The 18447-nt window shown below is 42.2% G+C and overlaps 2 protein-coding genes across 3 annotated transcripts; one reads left to right on the forward strand and one right to left on the reverse strand.

Moving 5' to 3' along the window:
* The first annotated feature begins 2707 nt into the window (after nucleotides 1-2707).
* On the forward strand, nucleotides 2708-11667 carry LOC112567244. The gene is made up of 5 exons (XM_025243865.1): nucleotides 2708-3291; nucleotides 7203-7248; nucleotides 7656-7706; nucleotides 7994-8185; nucleotides 8484-11667. The coding sequence occupies exons 1-5, from the start codon at nucleotides 3289-3291 to the stop codon at nucleotides 8735-8737; spliced, it is 546 nt and encodes a 181-aa protein (XP_025099650.1). The 5' UTR covers nucleotides 2708-3288; the 3' UTR covers nucleotides 8738-11667.
* Nucleotides 11668-12041: 374 nt separating this feature from the next.
* LOC112566660 (hyaluronidase conohyal-Cn1-like) lies at nucleotides 12042-18447 on the reverse strand. 2 transcript variants are annotated; one of them, XM_025242954.1, is made up of 6 exons: nucleotides 17910-18447; nucleotides 13765-14006; nucleotides 13470-13589; nucleotides 12996-13203; nucleotides 12506-12708; nucleotides 12042-12344 (listed from the first exon to the last, which is right to left on the reverse strand). In XM_025242954.1, the coding sequence occupies exons 1-6, from the start codon at nucleotides 18300-18302 to the stop codon at nucleotides 12158-12160; spliced, it is 1353 nt and encodes a 450-aa protein (XP_025098739.1). In that variant the 5' UTR covers nucleotides 18303-18447; the 3' UTR covers nucleotides 12042-12157. The 2 variants fall into 2 exon arrangements, with proteins under 2 accessions (XP_025098739.1, XP_025098738.1); XM_025242953.1 differs by lacking the exon at nucleotides 17910-18447 and adding an exon at nucleotides 14504-15301.

Raw genomic sequence — 18447 nt, forward strand, 5'->3', positions numbered from 1 at the left:
CTCTCTTGTCTCCCTTCTTGTTTCCAATTTGGCCGCTCGGATCCGTGTCTTTCGCTCTCACATACCTTTGTTCTTCGTAGTCTTCTGCATAGTTATGCTTCTTTTCAAGCCACCTGTAACAGCTTAGAATGAAGAACATAAACATTAAAAATAAACACTTTCCGGGGTAATTATAGCTAACAAACACAACCTACGATAGAACTCTATTCGAAAGGAATGTTCTAGCGTATTTGGTAGGGATGGGACAAAAAAATCGGAAGTTTTTTTTTCCCAATCACCGACCTTCCACCCTGAATAAATATACATTGCCACAGTTTACTTCATTTATAAAATTTATGGTGGTTTAATGGTATGTGTGCTGCATGCTTTTGTGTGTGTGTGCGTGCGCCGCGCTCTCCTGTTCAGTTATCTGTGGATCACAGATGATTCAAACTAGGAAATAAGAGAAGTCATACAAACGCATCTTGTTACTGTTGTAGATCTTGTAGAGTTAGTGATGACTGTGCCTCTGACTGTGTCATTGTATTGTCATTAGAAGTAAGAGGAACCTGCTTCTCATTTGTATAGCACAAAGTTTCATCAGCCAAGGAATAACGCTCACTGTCGTATTATAATTCACACAGGTACCAGAAACCTAGCTCCAGTCCTTGACTCCCATTCCATGGCTCCATTTCTTCTTCCTCATCACCCAGATCATCTACAACGGTCGCTATGGTGACAGCGGCGAAGGTGGCGGTACCGCCTGCTCCTCTGGTAGCTTGTTGCGGCATTGGCGGGGATACGTGTCAGTGCCATGAACATCGTCTCCCCTTTAATTCTCTGTTACATTGTTGTCGCTATCATCTTTCATTTACATCTTTCATTGAGACATGTAAGCCTTGTTGTTTTCCTCCTTCCCACCCATCCCACACCCACTGAACTGGCCTTGAGAAAGCCTCCCAGGATATCATTCAACTCTGACACGAGGAGACGCTGTAACAGATGTGTGTACAGTCGTACATAACATCCAGACACGTTTTGAGCGAAGGTATAAAACATTTTCCTGTAAAAGTTACTCAGAAAAATAAAACTAGTGCGAAAGCTATGGCTACTTTGTTGACACTCACTGATTAACAAGCGGCCAGCGCTTTATTTAGAATCGAGCCACTGCAAGAGTCGGTCACCCAAGACCAAAGTTAGACATTTCTAGAACCTTCAGAAGCATAGGAACAGAGGAGTGTGTGTGTGTGTGTGTGTGATGAAAATTAAAAAGCTGTCGCCGTCTACGACAACGACGACAGCGTGGGATCTCAGAGAAAAGGGTGGAATATTATTATATATTACATTTAGAATAGGTATTCTCCGAGTGAATGTAAGTGGTTCACCGTAACTAGGCCATGGAAAGTGGAAAGAGGAATTCGCTCCACAGCCTTTGCCTTCTGTCATTCGTCAGAGACTTTTTTTCTGCTGGGTGGGGAGAGAGTACTATTTTTAGTTTAAAAGTCTTATCTGAAGGTAAATGTTCCAGTGTGACTGACTGTCACTTTTCTGTACTGCTGACTGCCAAGTTGACCTTTGCTTACGTCAATGACCTCGCGAGGAAACATTTCTTTATGTCGATGTGTGCATTTCGATTCCAGGTACCTCCCCAACTCCTCTTTCTTCCCCCAACTCTCCCTCTTGATTCAAATTTTCGCCAAACGTAAGTATTCTCTTTAATGAAAGAAAGTTTAGTCTTGTATGGAAGTCCGTGAATGACAAAATTGTTGAAATTTGCGGACAGGCAAGATCGAAAAATTTTCAAATGATTTCAAGACAGGGTGGACACAGAATCCCGACTGGGTACTGTGAGAGGATTTAACTAAAGGGTGTAATTAATGGAGGTGTTGACGGGTTGCACAGTTTAGACGAAAGAGGGAGAATTTAGAGAATATTAATGGAGTGACATGGGAGTTAAATGAGAGGGTGTACACCCCGGGGTGACGACGGGCAAGATGCAAAACTCATTGCCAGGTTGTGCATGAGGAAAGTGTAATGAATGGTCCACTAAGACATACAGTACGGGGAATAATTGAAGAAATAAAGAAACAAGGATAATAACCTGTGCAAAATGTTGGTATTAAGAAAAAAAAACCCGCGCCATTAATTAAATTACGATAAAATCACTATCAGAGGCCTCAACGCTGGGTGAATACCATACCTACACCTGTTCTCGAGGTCCACCTCTACAAACATCCCTGTGTACAGACAGAAGTCGACGATACAAGGCATTAGACTAGGGATGGATCGGGTTTATGTTGTCATGGCATCAGCTGATGGTAGATTAGGAAACATTTTAATGCGACATATTGCGACCTCACGATGTTGACCTTTTTTCTGTGCAGGCTGACAGAGTTGCTTTGTTCTCCTGCCACTCTTCTATTTTCATGTGCAGTGTCTTTGTTTATTTGTACCCATAAGTTTATTTTAGTTACATGTCGTATTTGTTATCTCAAGCTTTCCTTTGTTATTAGTTTACGAAGTGTTGAAGAATGCATTAATAAGGCCAAACCATCATATCTTCAGACCCAAATAATTAATTGAACCTCCTCCACAAAGCTTTTTGACATCTGCAGTCGAATGACTTTTTTTTCTATTTCGGCGACTTCAGGTTGCCATATTAAAGACGCATTCAATCATGCTCCGAACTCTCGAACCTCGACCGGAGAAATTGTTGGGTGACACCAGACCGGAGCGCTGGCTGGCTCGCCGACAAAAGCGGGTATTAATGACACAAGGTGGTGCATGCTGATAGCACACGATCGGCAGCTGGTCACGTGACGAATACTCTTTGGAGGATTGCCTTGATACCCGACTTGACTGCCCTGGGAGGAAACTCTGCAAGAAGGCCAGCGGGTGCACAGATAGGAGGGTAGCTTGCTCCCAGACAAGTCACGTTTCGTGTTTGGTCGACCTCGGAACCCAGCTAGCGGTGTTTGAGCATGTTCCGCTTGACTGCCCATCGTGGTGCTCTTTCACACAGTCTTGAACCCATGTAAAGCAAGCTTGTCACAAGCTGTGTTACTGTGTCTTCAGATTGGACAATTCAGTCGAGACCACTACTTGGACACAAGGCGGTCAGCTCGCCCGTGCCGTGAGCGGGTCTGTGGGATTGATCGTCGTCATCAAAGAAGTGTGGCGGTGTTTACCTGTGGCATTACACGACCGTCACGGTTCAGCGTGCTACGGGCACGCACACACTCACCGGCACGCGCACAGTCGGCGCATTTTCTGTTCCTTCAAAACAACGAGGAGAAACTCCGCCAGGGAATGGTGAGGACAACCTTTCTTGATCTTACTGTCAGAACGTTGCTTAAGTCGGAATGTTACAGTCACTAACAAGAAAATCTCGTGATGAACCACCCTCCCCTAATTCTGTAGGTATAGTCATGTAGATGTAATCATACACACCTACACATACAAACATGTGAGTACACACGCATACACAAAACTCTTATTCATACTCTCTCTCTCTCTCATTGCGTGTGTGAAAGAGTGTGTGTGTGTGTGAATAAGAGTTTTGTGTACACACGTAGGAACTTCTTTTCTGCCAACAGCTTCACGTAATCGTCATCGATCATTATTAATTCTGCTGCTGTATCCACTCAACGCAATTGCAGGGCTGACGGCATAATAGTTTGTAGAGGGAAATCGTGAATGGGAACATTTCTCTTAATAAGGGTTTGATTTCTGAGAGATGATGATGATGATGATGATGATGATGATGAGGAGGAGGAGGAGGAGGAGGAGGCTTATATACGTGTTTCTTGAGAACGGAAGAGGATTATTCACCAACATTTGGGGAAATGATATCTTGCACTGCCTCATTAAAAATGTCCACCCTACTAGACCTTTGAGCCAACACGAGTAAAGGTAGAGGTAGTCCGTGAGATTACAGGATCCCAATGCACCAGCCAACCCTGTGTACGAGTAATGCGTCCTAATGCGGGTGTAGTGCTTCTGACGAGCGTCTGCCGTCTGTGATAACGACACCAAGGACAGCGACGATGACCTGCGCGCCCCTTACAAACACCTGAGTATCAGTGATAATCTAGAAAGCAAACAGTTTCCCGTTGTTACACTTATATTAGTCTTCTCTTACTCATACGCCTACCGCTACGCTTACAATCGGGCTTTGCTTTCTGTGTGACGGTGAGCAGACGACACTCATCTTACTCTTTCCTTTGTTTATTTTGTCAGACAGCATGAATTATTTACTCGCTTGTTTGCTGTCATCAATTATAAAATAAAAAATAATTGTAAAAATAGTGCCAAGGTCTCTAGGGCGAGAACTACTTTCACGGGACGGAACTAAATTCGTGCGAGGGGGATGGTTCACTGCTGCCTCCTCCCACTCCCCCTTCCTCCAGCCCCCCTTACAGTCAAGTGTGGGGCTAAAATATCTCCGCTCGATACAACTCATTGGTTTCTAGCGTCCGAACTATTTTCCGTTCGCGGAAAGTGGAGTAAACATTTACTGAAGTGCGCCTCTTCGCACCACCTCTCCCCTCCCCCCTTTTTCAAGTGCAGGACTTAGAAATGTTTGAACATGTCAAGTCACGTGACAACACCTCGTCTTCCTTTCACAAACTGTACAATGCTGTTGTCATAAACTCCATTGGGTCATAGACAACAAAGTCTGGGCTGTGTGGATTATTGTAATATTTCACACGAGCGTCTCCTCAAGTTATTGTATCAACCACGCAACTCCATGATCGGGGTGGCATCGGGTTCCAGGGTGGACTAGGTCGGTGGTTACCGTAGCTTTTGATGGTGATTGGATATAAACTATCAACAGTCAATGGTCAGCTAGATGTGTGTTAGAAGACGAACAGACAGACGGACGAACAGATGGACGGACGGACGGACAGATGAGAAAGATTGATACAAAGTCTCAAGTTCTGATTTGTTGTGGCATTTCTCAGTGTGAGCTCGTAACAAGGGAGCACGGGAATGATATTTGAACACAAGGCAAAGATCACCGTTGCTGTATATAAACAACCTTTGCGCTAGACAAAGATTGAACCCGTCAGTTCACAGGTCAAGACTGTTGCTAAAACTGGGGATATTAATGTTCCCCATTCGCTCAATGAGGTAAACTGTTGTTGTTCTTCTCCTGCCACCCATTTAAAGTACTCTTAGAACATTTTTGTCAGTGTTCAAACACCCGCTTGTTACCACTACAGTACAAATCGTAAGGTGCTGAGTTCAGATCCCGTCTATGGCCACTCTCTCTGGAAGTATTCTGGCCCACCCATCGGTGGTTTGTTTTCTTCGGTATTTCGAATTCCTACAGACTTCGTCAGTCTCGTCACAAGGAGGAACATTTTCTCATTAAACCAAGCAACCAAAAAGAAACACTAGGAAGGCGTTCAGATGAAAACAAAAGACATTAGGAAACCTGTAAATAACAGTAATGAGGGTGTCACTGATGAAGAATCGTAGTAGCTTGCTTCCAGGATTCGTTTAGTTCGGGTACATAAATGTAGTATGAATACCCTCTCAACATTCCCCCATCCCACGAGTTGTGTTCCTGTTGGCGAAGACCGTCGTCAGCTGAGCGAGAGGTCGTATGTCCTTTCCATACATATAAGTATCCATAAACCTCATAGGGTCACATGACTTATGGTCAGTTTAATGATGGAGGAGGATACCCGCATGTCGGTGCAGCCTGGCGTTGGTGGTGTTCTGTCAAGTGTGTTTGTTGTGGTCATTACCGCCCCACTAATAACCCAGGATCGATGGTCTTTGGATCGATGCCCACCTGATAATCGGTCACGTGACTGACACGGTGCATTAGTGACACTAACTCCGCTGCTGGTTCTTCAGGGTGGTGTACAGGACACCAGGAATGGTTCTTTGTCACACACAATGTGTTTTTTCTCTCCCCACGTGCTAGCTAAATATTTTGTGTTTCTTTCCGTTTTCTTTCTATTCTCTTTCATTTTATTTTCTGTTTTCTCTTTCTCGTATTCTCCTTTTCTTGGATTCTCGCGCACACACACACACGAACGTACACACATATCTATATACTCTCTCTCACACACACATATGCCATGATTTGTTGCCTGTTTCATTAGATATTCCTCTCTACCCAGACCTGGCCTAGCTGGCTCCATTCAAGAGGGTTTCCTTATCGAAATATTGATGTCTTTTAAATTGTATTTTCTCCCTCTATCTAAGAAGCGTAGATTCGCTAAACCCATGGATATACCCGTGATAACAAGCGACTTCGCCATCTACCCACCAAACCTACCGACGAGCAAACATTACTCATTCACACCTGTCACCCTGCAAAGTCTTCCACCCAGACTTTCTCTACCTGCCTGGCCTGCAAGTCATGCAAGCCGTGCAAAATAAATTAAAGCTTTGGAATTATGTCTGTGATTTTTTAAAAATATTTTGAAATGTGATAAAAAAATGTGTACACTTCTCACACTGTTCCATCTCTTGTTAGCCTTTGATCTTTCTGGTTATTATATCTTTCCTCTTGACGTCGGGTACATACATGGGTAGAAGCAGTTGTGGACATGCAGTGTTTTCATTGCTCTTTCCCTCTGTGTGTGTGCGAGTGAAAGAAAGAAAGAGAGAAGGAGACATCCAGTGAGAGGAACTCACACACCACCTCTTGCACTCCAATGTAAGCACGTACAACGGTCTGTCTTATCTCGGGTGTGGGCGAGAAGGTCAGGAGGGTTAATCCTGTCGTCAGGACGAATGAAGGTTTAAACTGAGCTCCTTGCCGGGTGCCAGTACTGGGGACTACCAGACGAGTAGCGGGTGGCTCCCCCCAAACACCCGTCAATCAAACGAACTCATAACCGCCGGACTAGTCCGATAGCTTGGACAACAACGACCACTCGACAGTCGCCGCTGTCGTCGGGGAATGGTGGTGATGTATGAGCACATATTGTGCATCAGACATTAGATGAAAGATCCTTTGATCGTTTCCCTTCCCCACCCGGGCTTTCTCAACTCTTCTTGGGACCGCTTTCTGTTAGCACCCGGAGAAAAAGAACCGTCGGGTAGGGACGCTAGGGAAGAGGTAAACATGAATAAAAGTGGTGATGATGATGATGATGATGATGATGGTGATGATGACTAGAACAAAAGACATTCTTACAAATGTTGGTATAAAGGAAATTATGGTTAAAGGTTGTAACTGTTATGTTTTTTATCCCTAGGCCAAGAACGATGCTAAAGAAGAAACACTCTACAAAGTTTTAGTGGGTATGTAAAAAAAGAAAATAAAAGTTTATTGAAAAATGTATTGTCGTTTTTCATTGTTATAGAAATATCTTCTAAAATCAAAGCTGAACAAATGGTATAACCATAAAGTCTTTATTCTTTCTAGCATAAGCAAGCAATCCAGGCATCAAACAAACAAAAACAACAAACAAACAAACAAACAAACAAACAAACAAACAAACAAACAAACAAACAAACAAACGACAAATGTATACGATGACATTAAAATCATGTTTAATATTAAGAATGTTGATTACTGTATGTTACATTAGAACAGTCCGAGCTTTCTGCAATTGTCATTATTATTTTCAACCGTCCAAAGAATCACCGGTTATACTAACCTTCAAAACTGTAAAAGTTTCACGTTGAACCATTTGTTTACCTTCCAGCAATGTTTGTCCTCTTCCTGGGAGTCTTTGGCCTGACAGGTCTGGTGATCGGTGAGTTAAAAGCTTCAAAGTAATTAAAAGTTTCATGATTGTTGATACCTTTGCAGTTGAGTTATTCCAACTCTTCTAATTGGTGAGTTGCAAGTGTTTTATTTAACTCAGTTTTAATTAATTGCGAAGATAAGTGGAGTGAATGCCAGCGTAGGGTGTAGGGACTAATTTAATTTCAGTCACATGACTTTGTAAAAAAAAAAATAATTTAACCAGTGTTATTAGAAGAAGCAGTTCACGAAATAAAGTTCTGGCGATGACGAGGCGCGTGCTGTTCGTGTTCACAGGTGCTGTCAACGTGGACAAGTGCAGCGGCTCGTGGCTGTTGCCCATCTGTCTGGTCACCAACGGAGTCCTGTGGATGCTGCCATCGGGAATTTTCTGTCTCATCAACTGCCTGCGGAAATCGGACGACATCGACAGCCTGTTGTGCTGCATGGAGAAGTTGTTTTTCCTGGGGTTCGCCTTCATTGCTGCATGTAGGAGTCGACTGTACACAATCACAATCACACTCGCAAACGCACACAAATACATGTTCATTTTTATGCATGCTCTCAGATATTGTCGAATTATCGAAGAAATTTTTGTGGTAAAAGAGGCTGGAGTAGAGAGGAACAGAAGCCTACGTAATTCCCATCGACACCAGAAAATAATTTCATTTGCATGAAAACACAGAAACGTCATGATTCAGCCGTTGTTACCGTTAGGTTGAGGGTGTCAAAAAAAAAAAAAATATCCTGGGTAAAGTTGTAAACAATCTGTTATTGTGTTTTTCAGACTCTGTCTATGTGCTGGTCCTGGTTTCTCAAGTCAAAGCTCTGGACAGTCTGTGCACACACAGCTGGTTACCGCCCCTGGCACTGGCTGTCGTCGTCATCGACTGGATCCTTTCCGCCATCTTCCTCCGCATGTTCTGCGTGGTGCAGCTTCCGCCGACAGAAGCTGTCACCAGACCCAAAGAGTTCCGTCATCTGCGCGACCTTCCACCTCTTGTGATTCCATGGAATCGTCATCGTCAGATTCGTTATTGACACGCTCTTGGTCCCTCCGTCACTATTACCTCCCCCTGACTCTCATCTCAACCCCTATCCACCCCTATATTACTGACTCAGAAAAAAAAACTCACGTTCTCAGGTAAATGTTAAATAGTTGACTGGTCTGTAGATGCAGTTTCTACCTACTGTTCTGGAATTCGTAGATAACTGCGTTTACATACAAGAGTTCTCTCCCTTACAGATGCACTTAAATGCGTCACGCTTGTCCAGATGACAGTTGTGACAGTCGTTCAGCATGACAGAATGCAGGGAACTAAAGTAACAAACATTGTGAATACGAGGGCAACATATTCAGCAGCAGTAATGTTAGGAAAGTGAGAATGACGAATGTTCACAGAGAATGCAGAATGTCTAGACGGTGTGAAAGTGATGAATGTGCTGAAGATCACAGAATGACTAGTTGGACCAGCTGCGCAGACGACCAAGCTGATATTTTTGTGAAGTTTTGGAAGCTCATTGTGACATTTTCATCCCTTTAAATCTGTCGTTTAAAGGGAAACTCCAGGCAACTAGCAAGCTGGGCTTAAATGAGAAGGAATCACGTGGTGTGAATCGTCCCTGTCAGAATTAAAGGTTCTGTGGAACTCTGGGGCTAGTTGCACAACATGTTTCGAAAACGGAAAACTGTTTTAAAGAAGCAAATTTACAAAACTTTCTTTTGGAAATTGATTTGATTCCATTTAAATGTTTCGCGAGTCAATAAGGGAAATTGTGATGACGAAGATGAAAGACTGGATTAAACAGGTTTATCTTCTTTAACACAATTTTAATTATTTTTAAGTTCTAAAATTGTTGTTGGGTATTGTGTTTTTATACATGTGATCATCGAAAGAGTTTAAAGACTTAAAAGTGATTAAAATTAGAAATGTGTTGTGCGGCTGGTTCTCGTAGGTCGCCATGATCTGTTGTCGAGTGATGTTCACGGCTGCCATATCCCACCCAAGCACTGGAATCCTGGATTTGAAGATTTCGCCATAAAAATGTTGATTAAAATTGGGCGAACTGGAAATTACTGGCTTTATAAAACATAAGATTCATAATAGCATAATGTTTGACCGGCTTTGCCAAACAGTCTTGATGGTCACATGGAGGCAATGAGGAGGACTTTGGTGACATGACACCGTTGGTCAGCACGCCGAGATAATTACAAACTTGTTTACTAACACACAGTCGATGTTTTTGTCAATCAGTTGAGGAGTTTGACACCTCAGCACTTCACAAAACCGATGTTTTTTCGTTTGAGCCCAACTTGCTGGTTTGTTGTAAGTGGCTGTGTGTGCTACATGCCTGACATGTGTGTTTTATGTATTCATGTCTCACACCACGTGACACGACAACTGCACCATTGTGCGAGCTCGGCAAACTTGGACATTTTTGTAGACTGCGATTTTTGCCTCTCCCTTGTCTTTTTCTGTTTATATTTGTGGCAGACCGTATTGCAAACAATACCTACTCTGTCGTGAACTTTGTAAATATCATTTGCGAATGAATAAACGACACGAGATTTTTTTCTTTTTTTTTAAAGAATATTATTCCATCAGGTGACTACAGAAACAACCTCGGCCATTGTCCTCTAACCCAGGTATGCAAGTTGTACTTAAACCTCGCCAAGCTTTACATGTTGACGCTGAGACAAGATGTTGTTGTTGTCTCACAGAGCTGAACTGCTGACTGGTCAGCAATAGGAAATTTCCTTTAACTCGACTTAATACCGAAACCAAAGAAAATTAAATTTTGCAATAATTTCCTTTCCTATTGTTTTTTGGTACATTACCATTGCTAACTGTCTACATGGGTTTTCAATCTCCGAGCTAATTATTTGTACATAAAGGCAAATTAACAGCCTCTTGGGTTCATCGTAATGTCAAAGGTCATTCATTCTATTGTTACAGATCACAGTACATTTGGTTGTACCAGTAATTTTTATATTAAATCCTTGCATAATTGCTAGTCTCATCAAACACCTGACCAACCTCAGACTCAATGTAGAACAGATTAACGCCATACACTACTTGTCTGCCACAAGAGGTCGCCACATGCTGTGACCGGCTTGGCCATGACCCCTGAGGTATACATACCTCTGCTCTATCGGTACCTCTGGGGTCTCTAGACCTCGAGTCCATGTCGCGGGTTTCCATCGAGATCCCCTCTTCCTGGCTGTTGGCCATTGGTTGACATCTCCATGCCTCCAGTCCATCGGTATCTAAATCTTCAGTTTAAATTAGCTTGAACTCTAGTCCATGGATACTTCTGATGTATCTGGAGTATTTAGTGGATACCTCTGCGGTTTCTAGACATCTAGTTTATGGGTACCTCTGAGGTATCCAGATTTTGGACTTCAGATGTGAGGCGCGTTACTGGAGAATTCTTCTTGAACCATGTGTTCGTGACAGCCGCACTGTGGTCTTATTTGCTAATACTGTGTTTATATTTTAACCAGACGCAGTCTCCATTAAGATTGGTCATACAGCTTTAGAATAAAGAGATTTCTTCCTTCTCATATGTTGCCAGTATTGAGGTTCATTGTGCGTACAGTGTGCGTTACCTTTGTGCCATTTAGACAGCACGTCACTTCTACTCTATAATGTTGTTGTGATATATATAATTTATATATAATGACCTTCTACACTCGTATATTATTTTATTTAATTCTGTGATATCGTCAAAATTTTTTGCTACAGCTGTGATATTTAATTTCTTTTCACTTTAGTAAATAACCTATTGACACTTTAAAATAGTCATCGATGTTGAATTATTTTTAAACATTTTATAGTTTGTTTCGTTGTTATATATTACTATTTTTTATTTTGTTCATTCTTAAATGAGAAACTAGATGGCATTATACACATAAATTACCTGTTATGAAATAATTATAAATTGAAAACAATCAAGATGCAAATAAAATATCGAAAACAAGTGTGGATTACCCGTCTGGTGCACGAGACAGGGATGTGTAAGTACATTGTGTTGTGAGTGTGAGAAAGTTCATCTACAAGTCAGGTTCTCAAAATGTTAAATTAATTTTGTCAAGTTCACATTTGGGCAGAAGAAAATTGTGAAAGTGAAAATTAGTAATTGAAGTAAACAGTATGTTAGAATGTTTTATATATAGGTCATCATCATCATCGTCGTCGTCGTCATCACCATTCTCATACTCCTTCTCCTTCTCATCATCATAGTTTTCTATCTTTCCCTCAACTACTGCGTTTTCCATATTTTAATCCTGATTTATTTCTCTCCCTTATTCTAATTGACAAAATTATAACAATGAAGCAAAAAATAATCGAAAAGGATGTTTAATCATCATTGGCATACATGCTTTGAGTCCAAGAAAACATAAAGGTATGAAAAATGTAGAGCTACATGTGATATTTTTTTTTTCAGTAGATATATACCCTATCCAGAGATCGGAGTCCGACCGTGACCAGAGGAATGAGGTTGACAATCCACCGAGTGTCGTGTCCCACAGTCGGGACCTGACCACGGAGCATAGCAACGGCAATGATAGTCCTCGAAATTCATGGGAACAGATGTATTGAGAGAATTCACAACAGATGTCTTGTCTACATCCTTCCGCACACATCTATAAAACACAAATGAAAGAAAAAATACTAATAACTATAAAACCAATTTTTCCTTAAAAGATGTTTCTCTGTTAAATCATAATTTAACGAGTTTCAGTCTCGTTGATGCGACACCTTTGATCGTGAGAGTGAATTGACCATAAAAACCCGTAAAAGTTACCTTCCGTGTTTTGCACACAGCTGAGAGCTGCATGTCTCCATGAAGACTGTCAGATTTCTGACATAGGGGCCCAGAAGGTCGTGGACGTATTGTCGGAGTCTCTGACACTGGTTGTGCGCTCGGTAGTACAGAGAACTCCCCCACAGCACCACCCCTGACGCCCCCAGGTCAGCGGATAGTCGCAGTGTGGCGTCCAGGTCTTCCTACAAAATAAACTTGCTCCATGATGAACTTATCTTTACATACATACCAAGACAACGACATTGCTTTTACTCTGATAACGATGATAATTACTCTGTAAGTCGATTATTCGTGCTATGTGTGTGTACATATAATCAAAAAATATGATATTTGCAAACAATCTTTTTTCTAAATGATTTTTTCATAAATATTAAAATAATGAGATATATATATATGTAAATTATGTATAAATATGATACACCTTGAGAATCCGTACAGAAGAATTAAATTAGAAAGAAAAACAACGGACCTTTGAATAAAAATCGTACGACCCTCGCTGGTTCCAGCTATACGGGTAGATAGGGGTGTTGGGCCTCGAAAAGGTTTGTTGGATGCGAACAGCTTCGCCGACAGCGTTTCTGACAACCCTCTCCTTAGCCTCCCTGCTGATGTTGGCGGATCCCCACAGGTAGATGCTGGGCAGGAGGACATCAGCTTGCTTCCACAGCCAAGCTAGTCTAGGACAGAAACATCCGGGCATCAGCTCGCACCTTTGTCTTCGTCGTCATGGGAGTTGATTGCTCAAGTTGTCTTGAGCTCGTTAACTTTGGTCGAGTTGTCTGGCACTCCCGGGATATGTAAATATATCTTTATGTAAATTTTTATTTATTTACACCTGATAAATAATCTCCCCTGCTAGTAAATAATCAAAAGACATGATAACAGTCTGCATTAGTTTATTCCCTCCAAACACTTTACTCTCACACCTGCATGCCTGTCTCACCTGTTGTTGATGTCAATGGTCGACCTGGCGTTTGTCCAAAATCGAGGATAGTTATAGTAACCCCAGAACCCGTGTGGCATGACCTCTTGGCCAATGGCAAGTGTTTTTTGAAAGATTTCCCTGAAATACAGAAGTGCTTATCGTTAAATGCAAACACAGGTAAAATATTTGTAACTTTCTGACAGCCTCGTTGTCATATTGCTGTCATAAGCCTTCATTAAATGCGTCGTAAGTGTAAAAGTGAAAAGGTAAGAGGCGACCTTTACCTTGTAAATATATTGTTTACATGTCTTACCTAGCTCCGGCTTCGAACTCTCTGATAGCCTCCTCTCGAACCATCGTTTGGTTGTATTCCGGGTGCATTGCTCGCACTCGGTCGATGGACTTGAACTGATACACCCACAATCCTCCATAGTTGGTTGTGAAGATCGGTCTCCACCCTTCGTAGTCGATGATGGCGAGCCCCGTGAAGTTGCCGGAGCCTCTGCTGGTCATGAAGTCGTTGCGCGTCGTGACGTAGTGCTGAGGGTCTAGTGTCTGTTGACAAACAAGTAACTGGGACTTGATGAGGATTTACTAATTACTTATCCACTTTCTGGCTCAGAGTCTAAAACTTATGTCTACTTATGTACATAGCCTGCATGTGTGTGTTTGGAAGAGGGGTTGTGGAGGGGGGTGTGGATGCGTGAGTGAGAGATACAACGAGAGAGAGAAAGAAATAACGATGGTAAATAAGAAAGCAATGGTGATACAGGTACTTTATTACCTGTAGTTCAAACACAGGTCATAGGCAATCAACTTCCAATTAAGACATGCGTTTACACGCCAGACCACCTTTTTACCGTTCACCAGATGTCGCATATGTCCTGTGCCTCCCCCGCCACTCCCCTCTCCTACAACCAGGACAGGGAACTGGCCTCGAAATATTTCAACAAAAAAGAAGACATCAAAATGTGACTAGACGAGTGTCACTACGACTGTCTTCATCTTGAAGACCAATGAAAACATTGGACAACTCTGTAAGGACGACTAACCTGCGGCAAGCCCCCACTGACCGGGTTGCCCTGGGTGTAGTGTGGCCAGCTGCCCCCAGTGTAATACAACCTGATCTTGTCTCCCAAAAAGTGCATGTCGTGGTTGAAGTCGATCCTATAGTCCTCGAAGTGTATCGGATTGTTCTTCGTGTCACAGTTCACCGGGTGGTTCCAAATGACTCGAAATGGATGAACGGGTTCCGGAAGTGGCCGAGAGGACAGGTCTGTGCAGGGTAAAACAGAGCCAGCAGCAGGGTCTGGATGGGTTCCTAGCCCGATGTCAATAGTCGATTCTGAGGGATTCCCAACAGCTGATAAGAAAGTTGGCAAAGCCAGAATGATGATCCAAGTAATGAACGATGACCACGTCGCCATTACGTTGTATCTACGTGTCCACATCAGAATGCCACGTATCTCGCGGACACACTGTTGTTCCTTTGAAGAGAATTCTTTGCAAGTGGTTATCTTTCACTGATCACAATCTTACTTTTATATGTTTCTGTAAATCGAACAAGGCATTTGTGACCGGAGATATCATCCAGACCACGGACACCAGAGGAAGAGTACTACGGACTCGGGTAATGAACATTTCTTTTAATCGAGCTCTTCCCAACTTCCTTCAGGAGATCGACCGTACACGTCATTAACATCCTAGATGTTGATTGGTGCAGCCAGCCTGACAACGAACAAATCAACCAATCGTCTTTTAGGAAACAGTCCACATCTACCGGCGATGGTCAGTTGTCATCGAGGTTTTCTGACGAGAGCATGAGATGACTGATTTACTTAACAATCGAGTTACATCCCTAAATAAACACTTGGCCGTCAGATACCATGACAAACACTATCTGTCAACAGCTGACAGTGTCCCAGGACAAAGCAAACATGCTGACAACTATCTTATCTAGTCTGATGGTGGCACTTCAACTAAAGACAGTGAAATGTGAGCTGTCAATGCATTCAATACTGTGAAATGATTGTTTACAATAGTGAAGTGGACCACAATACATTGTTAATGAGACAGCGTGTGATTTGAAATAATTACAAGTTTGAGCATTACCATTACCCAGATACTTATGCAGAGGTGTCAGGAGGATTCAAGTCAAGAAGAAATACGACTCAACCGTTTCTAACAACACAAGCTCTGACAAGGTTGATACATCTGGAACAACGGGAATAATGCAAAAACATCCTCAGCAACAGAAACCTTCGTAGCACACACTTAATTGCAAAGAACAGCTTTTTAAAAAATTTGGCCTTTACTGCAAAATATTTCTCAAAGTCGACTCAGTCGGTCCGGCGTGCTTAACAAATAAAAAGCCAATCCAGTCGCGTACTATAAAACTTAATTTAATTGAAATCGAAATGAGATGAAATCTGTTTGGACGCAGATGTTTGCTGCGATGATGGTGAAGACATTTGTAATGCGATATTGGCGAAGACAGTTTGTAATTTTCAAATCGAAAACAGATGAAATCCTAGCTCAGGGTCACGATAGCCGTTATCGTTTAAGTTCGGTTAGAAACACAGAAACGGCGACGAGACAAAAAGTGGAGAAAACATATTTTTAAAAGGGCAAGATGACCTGTGTACCTTTCACGTTCGTTTCGAATGCCATTTTATCTTCCCGGCAGGAATTTTTGCAGCAAAAGACCATCCTCAAGCTATAAAAATGAGATTCAGGCGCATGACGGCAAACACGTGACCAAACTAATTGTAAATTTAAACTCCACACACCACGTGATCACCACCATCACCACTTCCGTTCCGTTCACCAGAGATTATTAGCACAGAAATTAATGTCTTAAAACAAGTACTTTACAACAATTTGTGAACATTAGTGCTTTATTATGATCTTCATCCAACAGGGCTTCTGCTAAGGCTAAATTCTTTGGGGTCCCAGGGACCCCTTCTTCAGATTTTTAAGGGGTCCCTGTTCTTCGCCCAACTTTGAATGGGACCCCATCGAGGAAAATTGAAGGAGTCCTCCGAACTTTTAATGCGTACTGTACGCAATTTTTTGCGTAAGCAGAAGCCCTGTCCATTAGTCTGCGGTGAACCCTGACCTCGCGGTTGGCGTGCAAGTCATCGTCAACAGGTGGACAAGCTGGTCCCGTCCCGCCAGCCACAACAATTTTTCTCGTCTTTGTTTTTATATATTTTTTTTCATTTTATTACAAATTACGGATATGCTGCTTTCATCACCTCTTTGTCAGTTATCAGGGGTCATGGCCTTTTTTCCGGCGCACAGGTTAATGCCTCCTGGCGGTGGCCTGACCTTCTTCCACGTGCATAGCATATGTGTGTATGCAAAAAAAACAAAATAAAAAAATTCCTTCTCACAACCTCTCTCCCCCTACCCACCATATATATACAGAGAGAGAAAATGTGAGTAATTCGTTGTATTGTTTCCGTCGTCCTTGGGACCGAGAGTATTTATCTTTGTTGTCTGCGGCGAGCAACTAAAGTACATCAGCAGCTACCAGCTCTTATCTTTATTGTCTTCTTTTCCTCGTTAAATGTAGGATATTTCATGAGTTTTTGTCAGTGGTAACAAACTTGTTTTTATTCATTGATGTTTTCTGGAGTGCCTGAACAAGGAAATGTAGTTAATGTTGATGTCGCTCGTCTGAGTTGTTGTCTTTGTTTCGTGTCCACGATCGCCAGCTCGACTCACGCTCCCTTCCATTTTTTGTGAGGACATTGCGCACATCGTTGCTGTGGAGCCGAGTGGTTAAGGAACTGGTGTCCGAAGCTGGAGACAGGAGATGCGCTGGTTCGATACCCATGTAACGCAGCGAACTTCTTTTACTTGAAACTGTTTATGCACTCCTCGAAATGAAAGATGTATGGTAAAACAACGGCTTGACACTTAGACACAACTGTTGACAAGCCTCTATTTTTTATAAACTGATTTTAAGTTGTTTTGTAATGATACACATTCTGCTGTAATAGCTTACTCTATTATATACTTTGTAAATTCTCAATGTACTGTAATTATTATTATATTAAGATAGTGAATCACATTTTCGGTGTCGCTCGGGATTTTAGTGACCTTTCCAGTTTCTAAAGACAATGGAATATAAAGTTTCTCAAAGTGTAAAATTAATTATCTACAAAATAACATTATGCTAAAAAGAAAGATTACTAAGCTGGACATGGTTTCATAGCTGCTACAGAGGCAATACCTACAGATAAAACTTTCTGTGAACAGTTTGAGAGAAATTAACTGAGTGGACATTGTATTTAGCTGTGAGAGTATCTCACCATGTTAACTGGGTAAAAGGTAAACATAAAAACATCGCATACTATACACAACATATCAGTAACAGAGTTGTTACAAGAGTAACCCATAAAAGTATTATTTCCTAATCGTGCAAACCACAACAAGATCAAAGTGTCTGACCTGAGGTAGCCCCCCGTGGACAGGTGTGTTGCCGTGATATTCCGGCCAGTTACCAGAGTAGTAATACAACTTGATCTTGTCTCCCATAAAGTGCATGCCGTGGTTGAAGTCGATCCCATAGTCCTCGAAGTTCATCGGATTGTCCTTGGTGTCACAGTTCACCGGGTGGTTCCAGATGACACGAAAAGGACGGTCGTACTCAGCGAGCGATTCCGAACATGGTGGAAGGTCTGTGTTTTCAGTATGATTGTGAGACTTCAGTTGGGGTTTTCTTACAAATTCTTCGAATCCTGGATGTCCTCCTAGTCCTGTTGTCGATGTCGCCATCGACGCTATAGTGAAGACGAATGAAATCACGAGCGACATCGGGACTGGAGGCAAACACACAGTCATGATAAGACCCTCGTCACCCACAGCTTTGAACAGACTCACAAAGGTCGGCTCAGCATCACTTCTGTCTTATATCTTCTCACGTGACATGGATTAGGCACTATCGAGTCACGTGGTCGTGTACCTGATACATCGGCGAATTAAATAT

The sequence above is a fragment of the Pomacea canaliculata genome, linkage group LG6, assembly GCF_003073045.1.
Source record: "Pomacea canaliculata isolate SZHN2017 linkage group LG6, ASM307304v1, whole genome shotgun sequence".
In the NCBI taxonomy this organism is placed as follows: Eukaryota; Metazoa; Mollusca; class Gastropoda; order Architaenioglossa; family Ampullariidae; genus Pomacea; species Pomacea canaliculata.

Coding starts and splice junctions, on each gene's coding strand:
- LOC112566660 (XM_025242953.1), bottom strand. CDS start 14,902: ATGTGGACACGTAGATACAACGTAATGGCGACGTGGTCATCGTTCATT. Junction 13,204..13,469: donor ACCATTGACATCAACAACAG/GTGAGACAGGCA, acceptor TTTCTGTCCTAG/ACTAGCTTGGCTGTGGAAGC. Junction 12,345..12,505: donor CTGTGTGCAAAACACGGAAG/GTAACTTTTACG, acceptor TGTGTTTTATAG/ATGTGTGCGGAAGGATGTAG.
- LOC112567244 (XM_025243865.1), top strand. Junction 7,707..7,993: donor CCTGACAGGTCTGGTGATCG/GTGAGTTAAAAG, acceptor TCGTGTTCACAG/GTGCTGTCAACGTGGACAAG. Junction 8,186..8,483: donor GTTCGCCTTCATTGCTGCAT/GTAGGAGTCGAC, acceptor TGTGTTTTTCAG/ACTCTGTCTATGTGCTGGTC.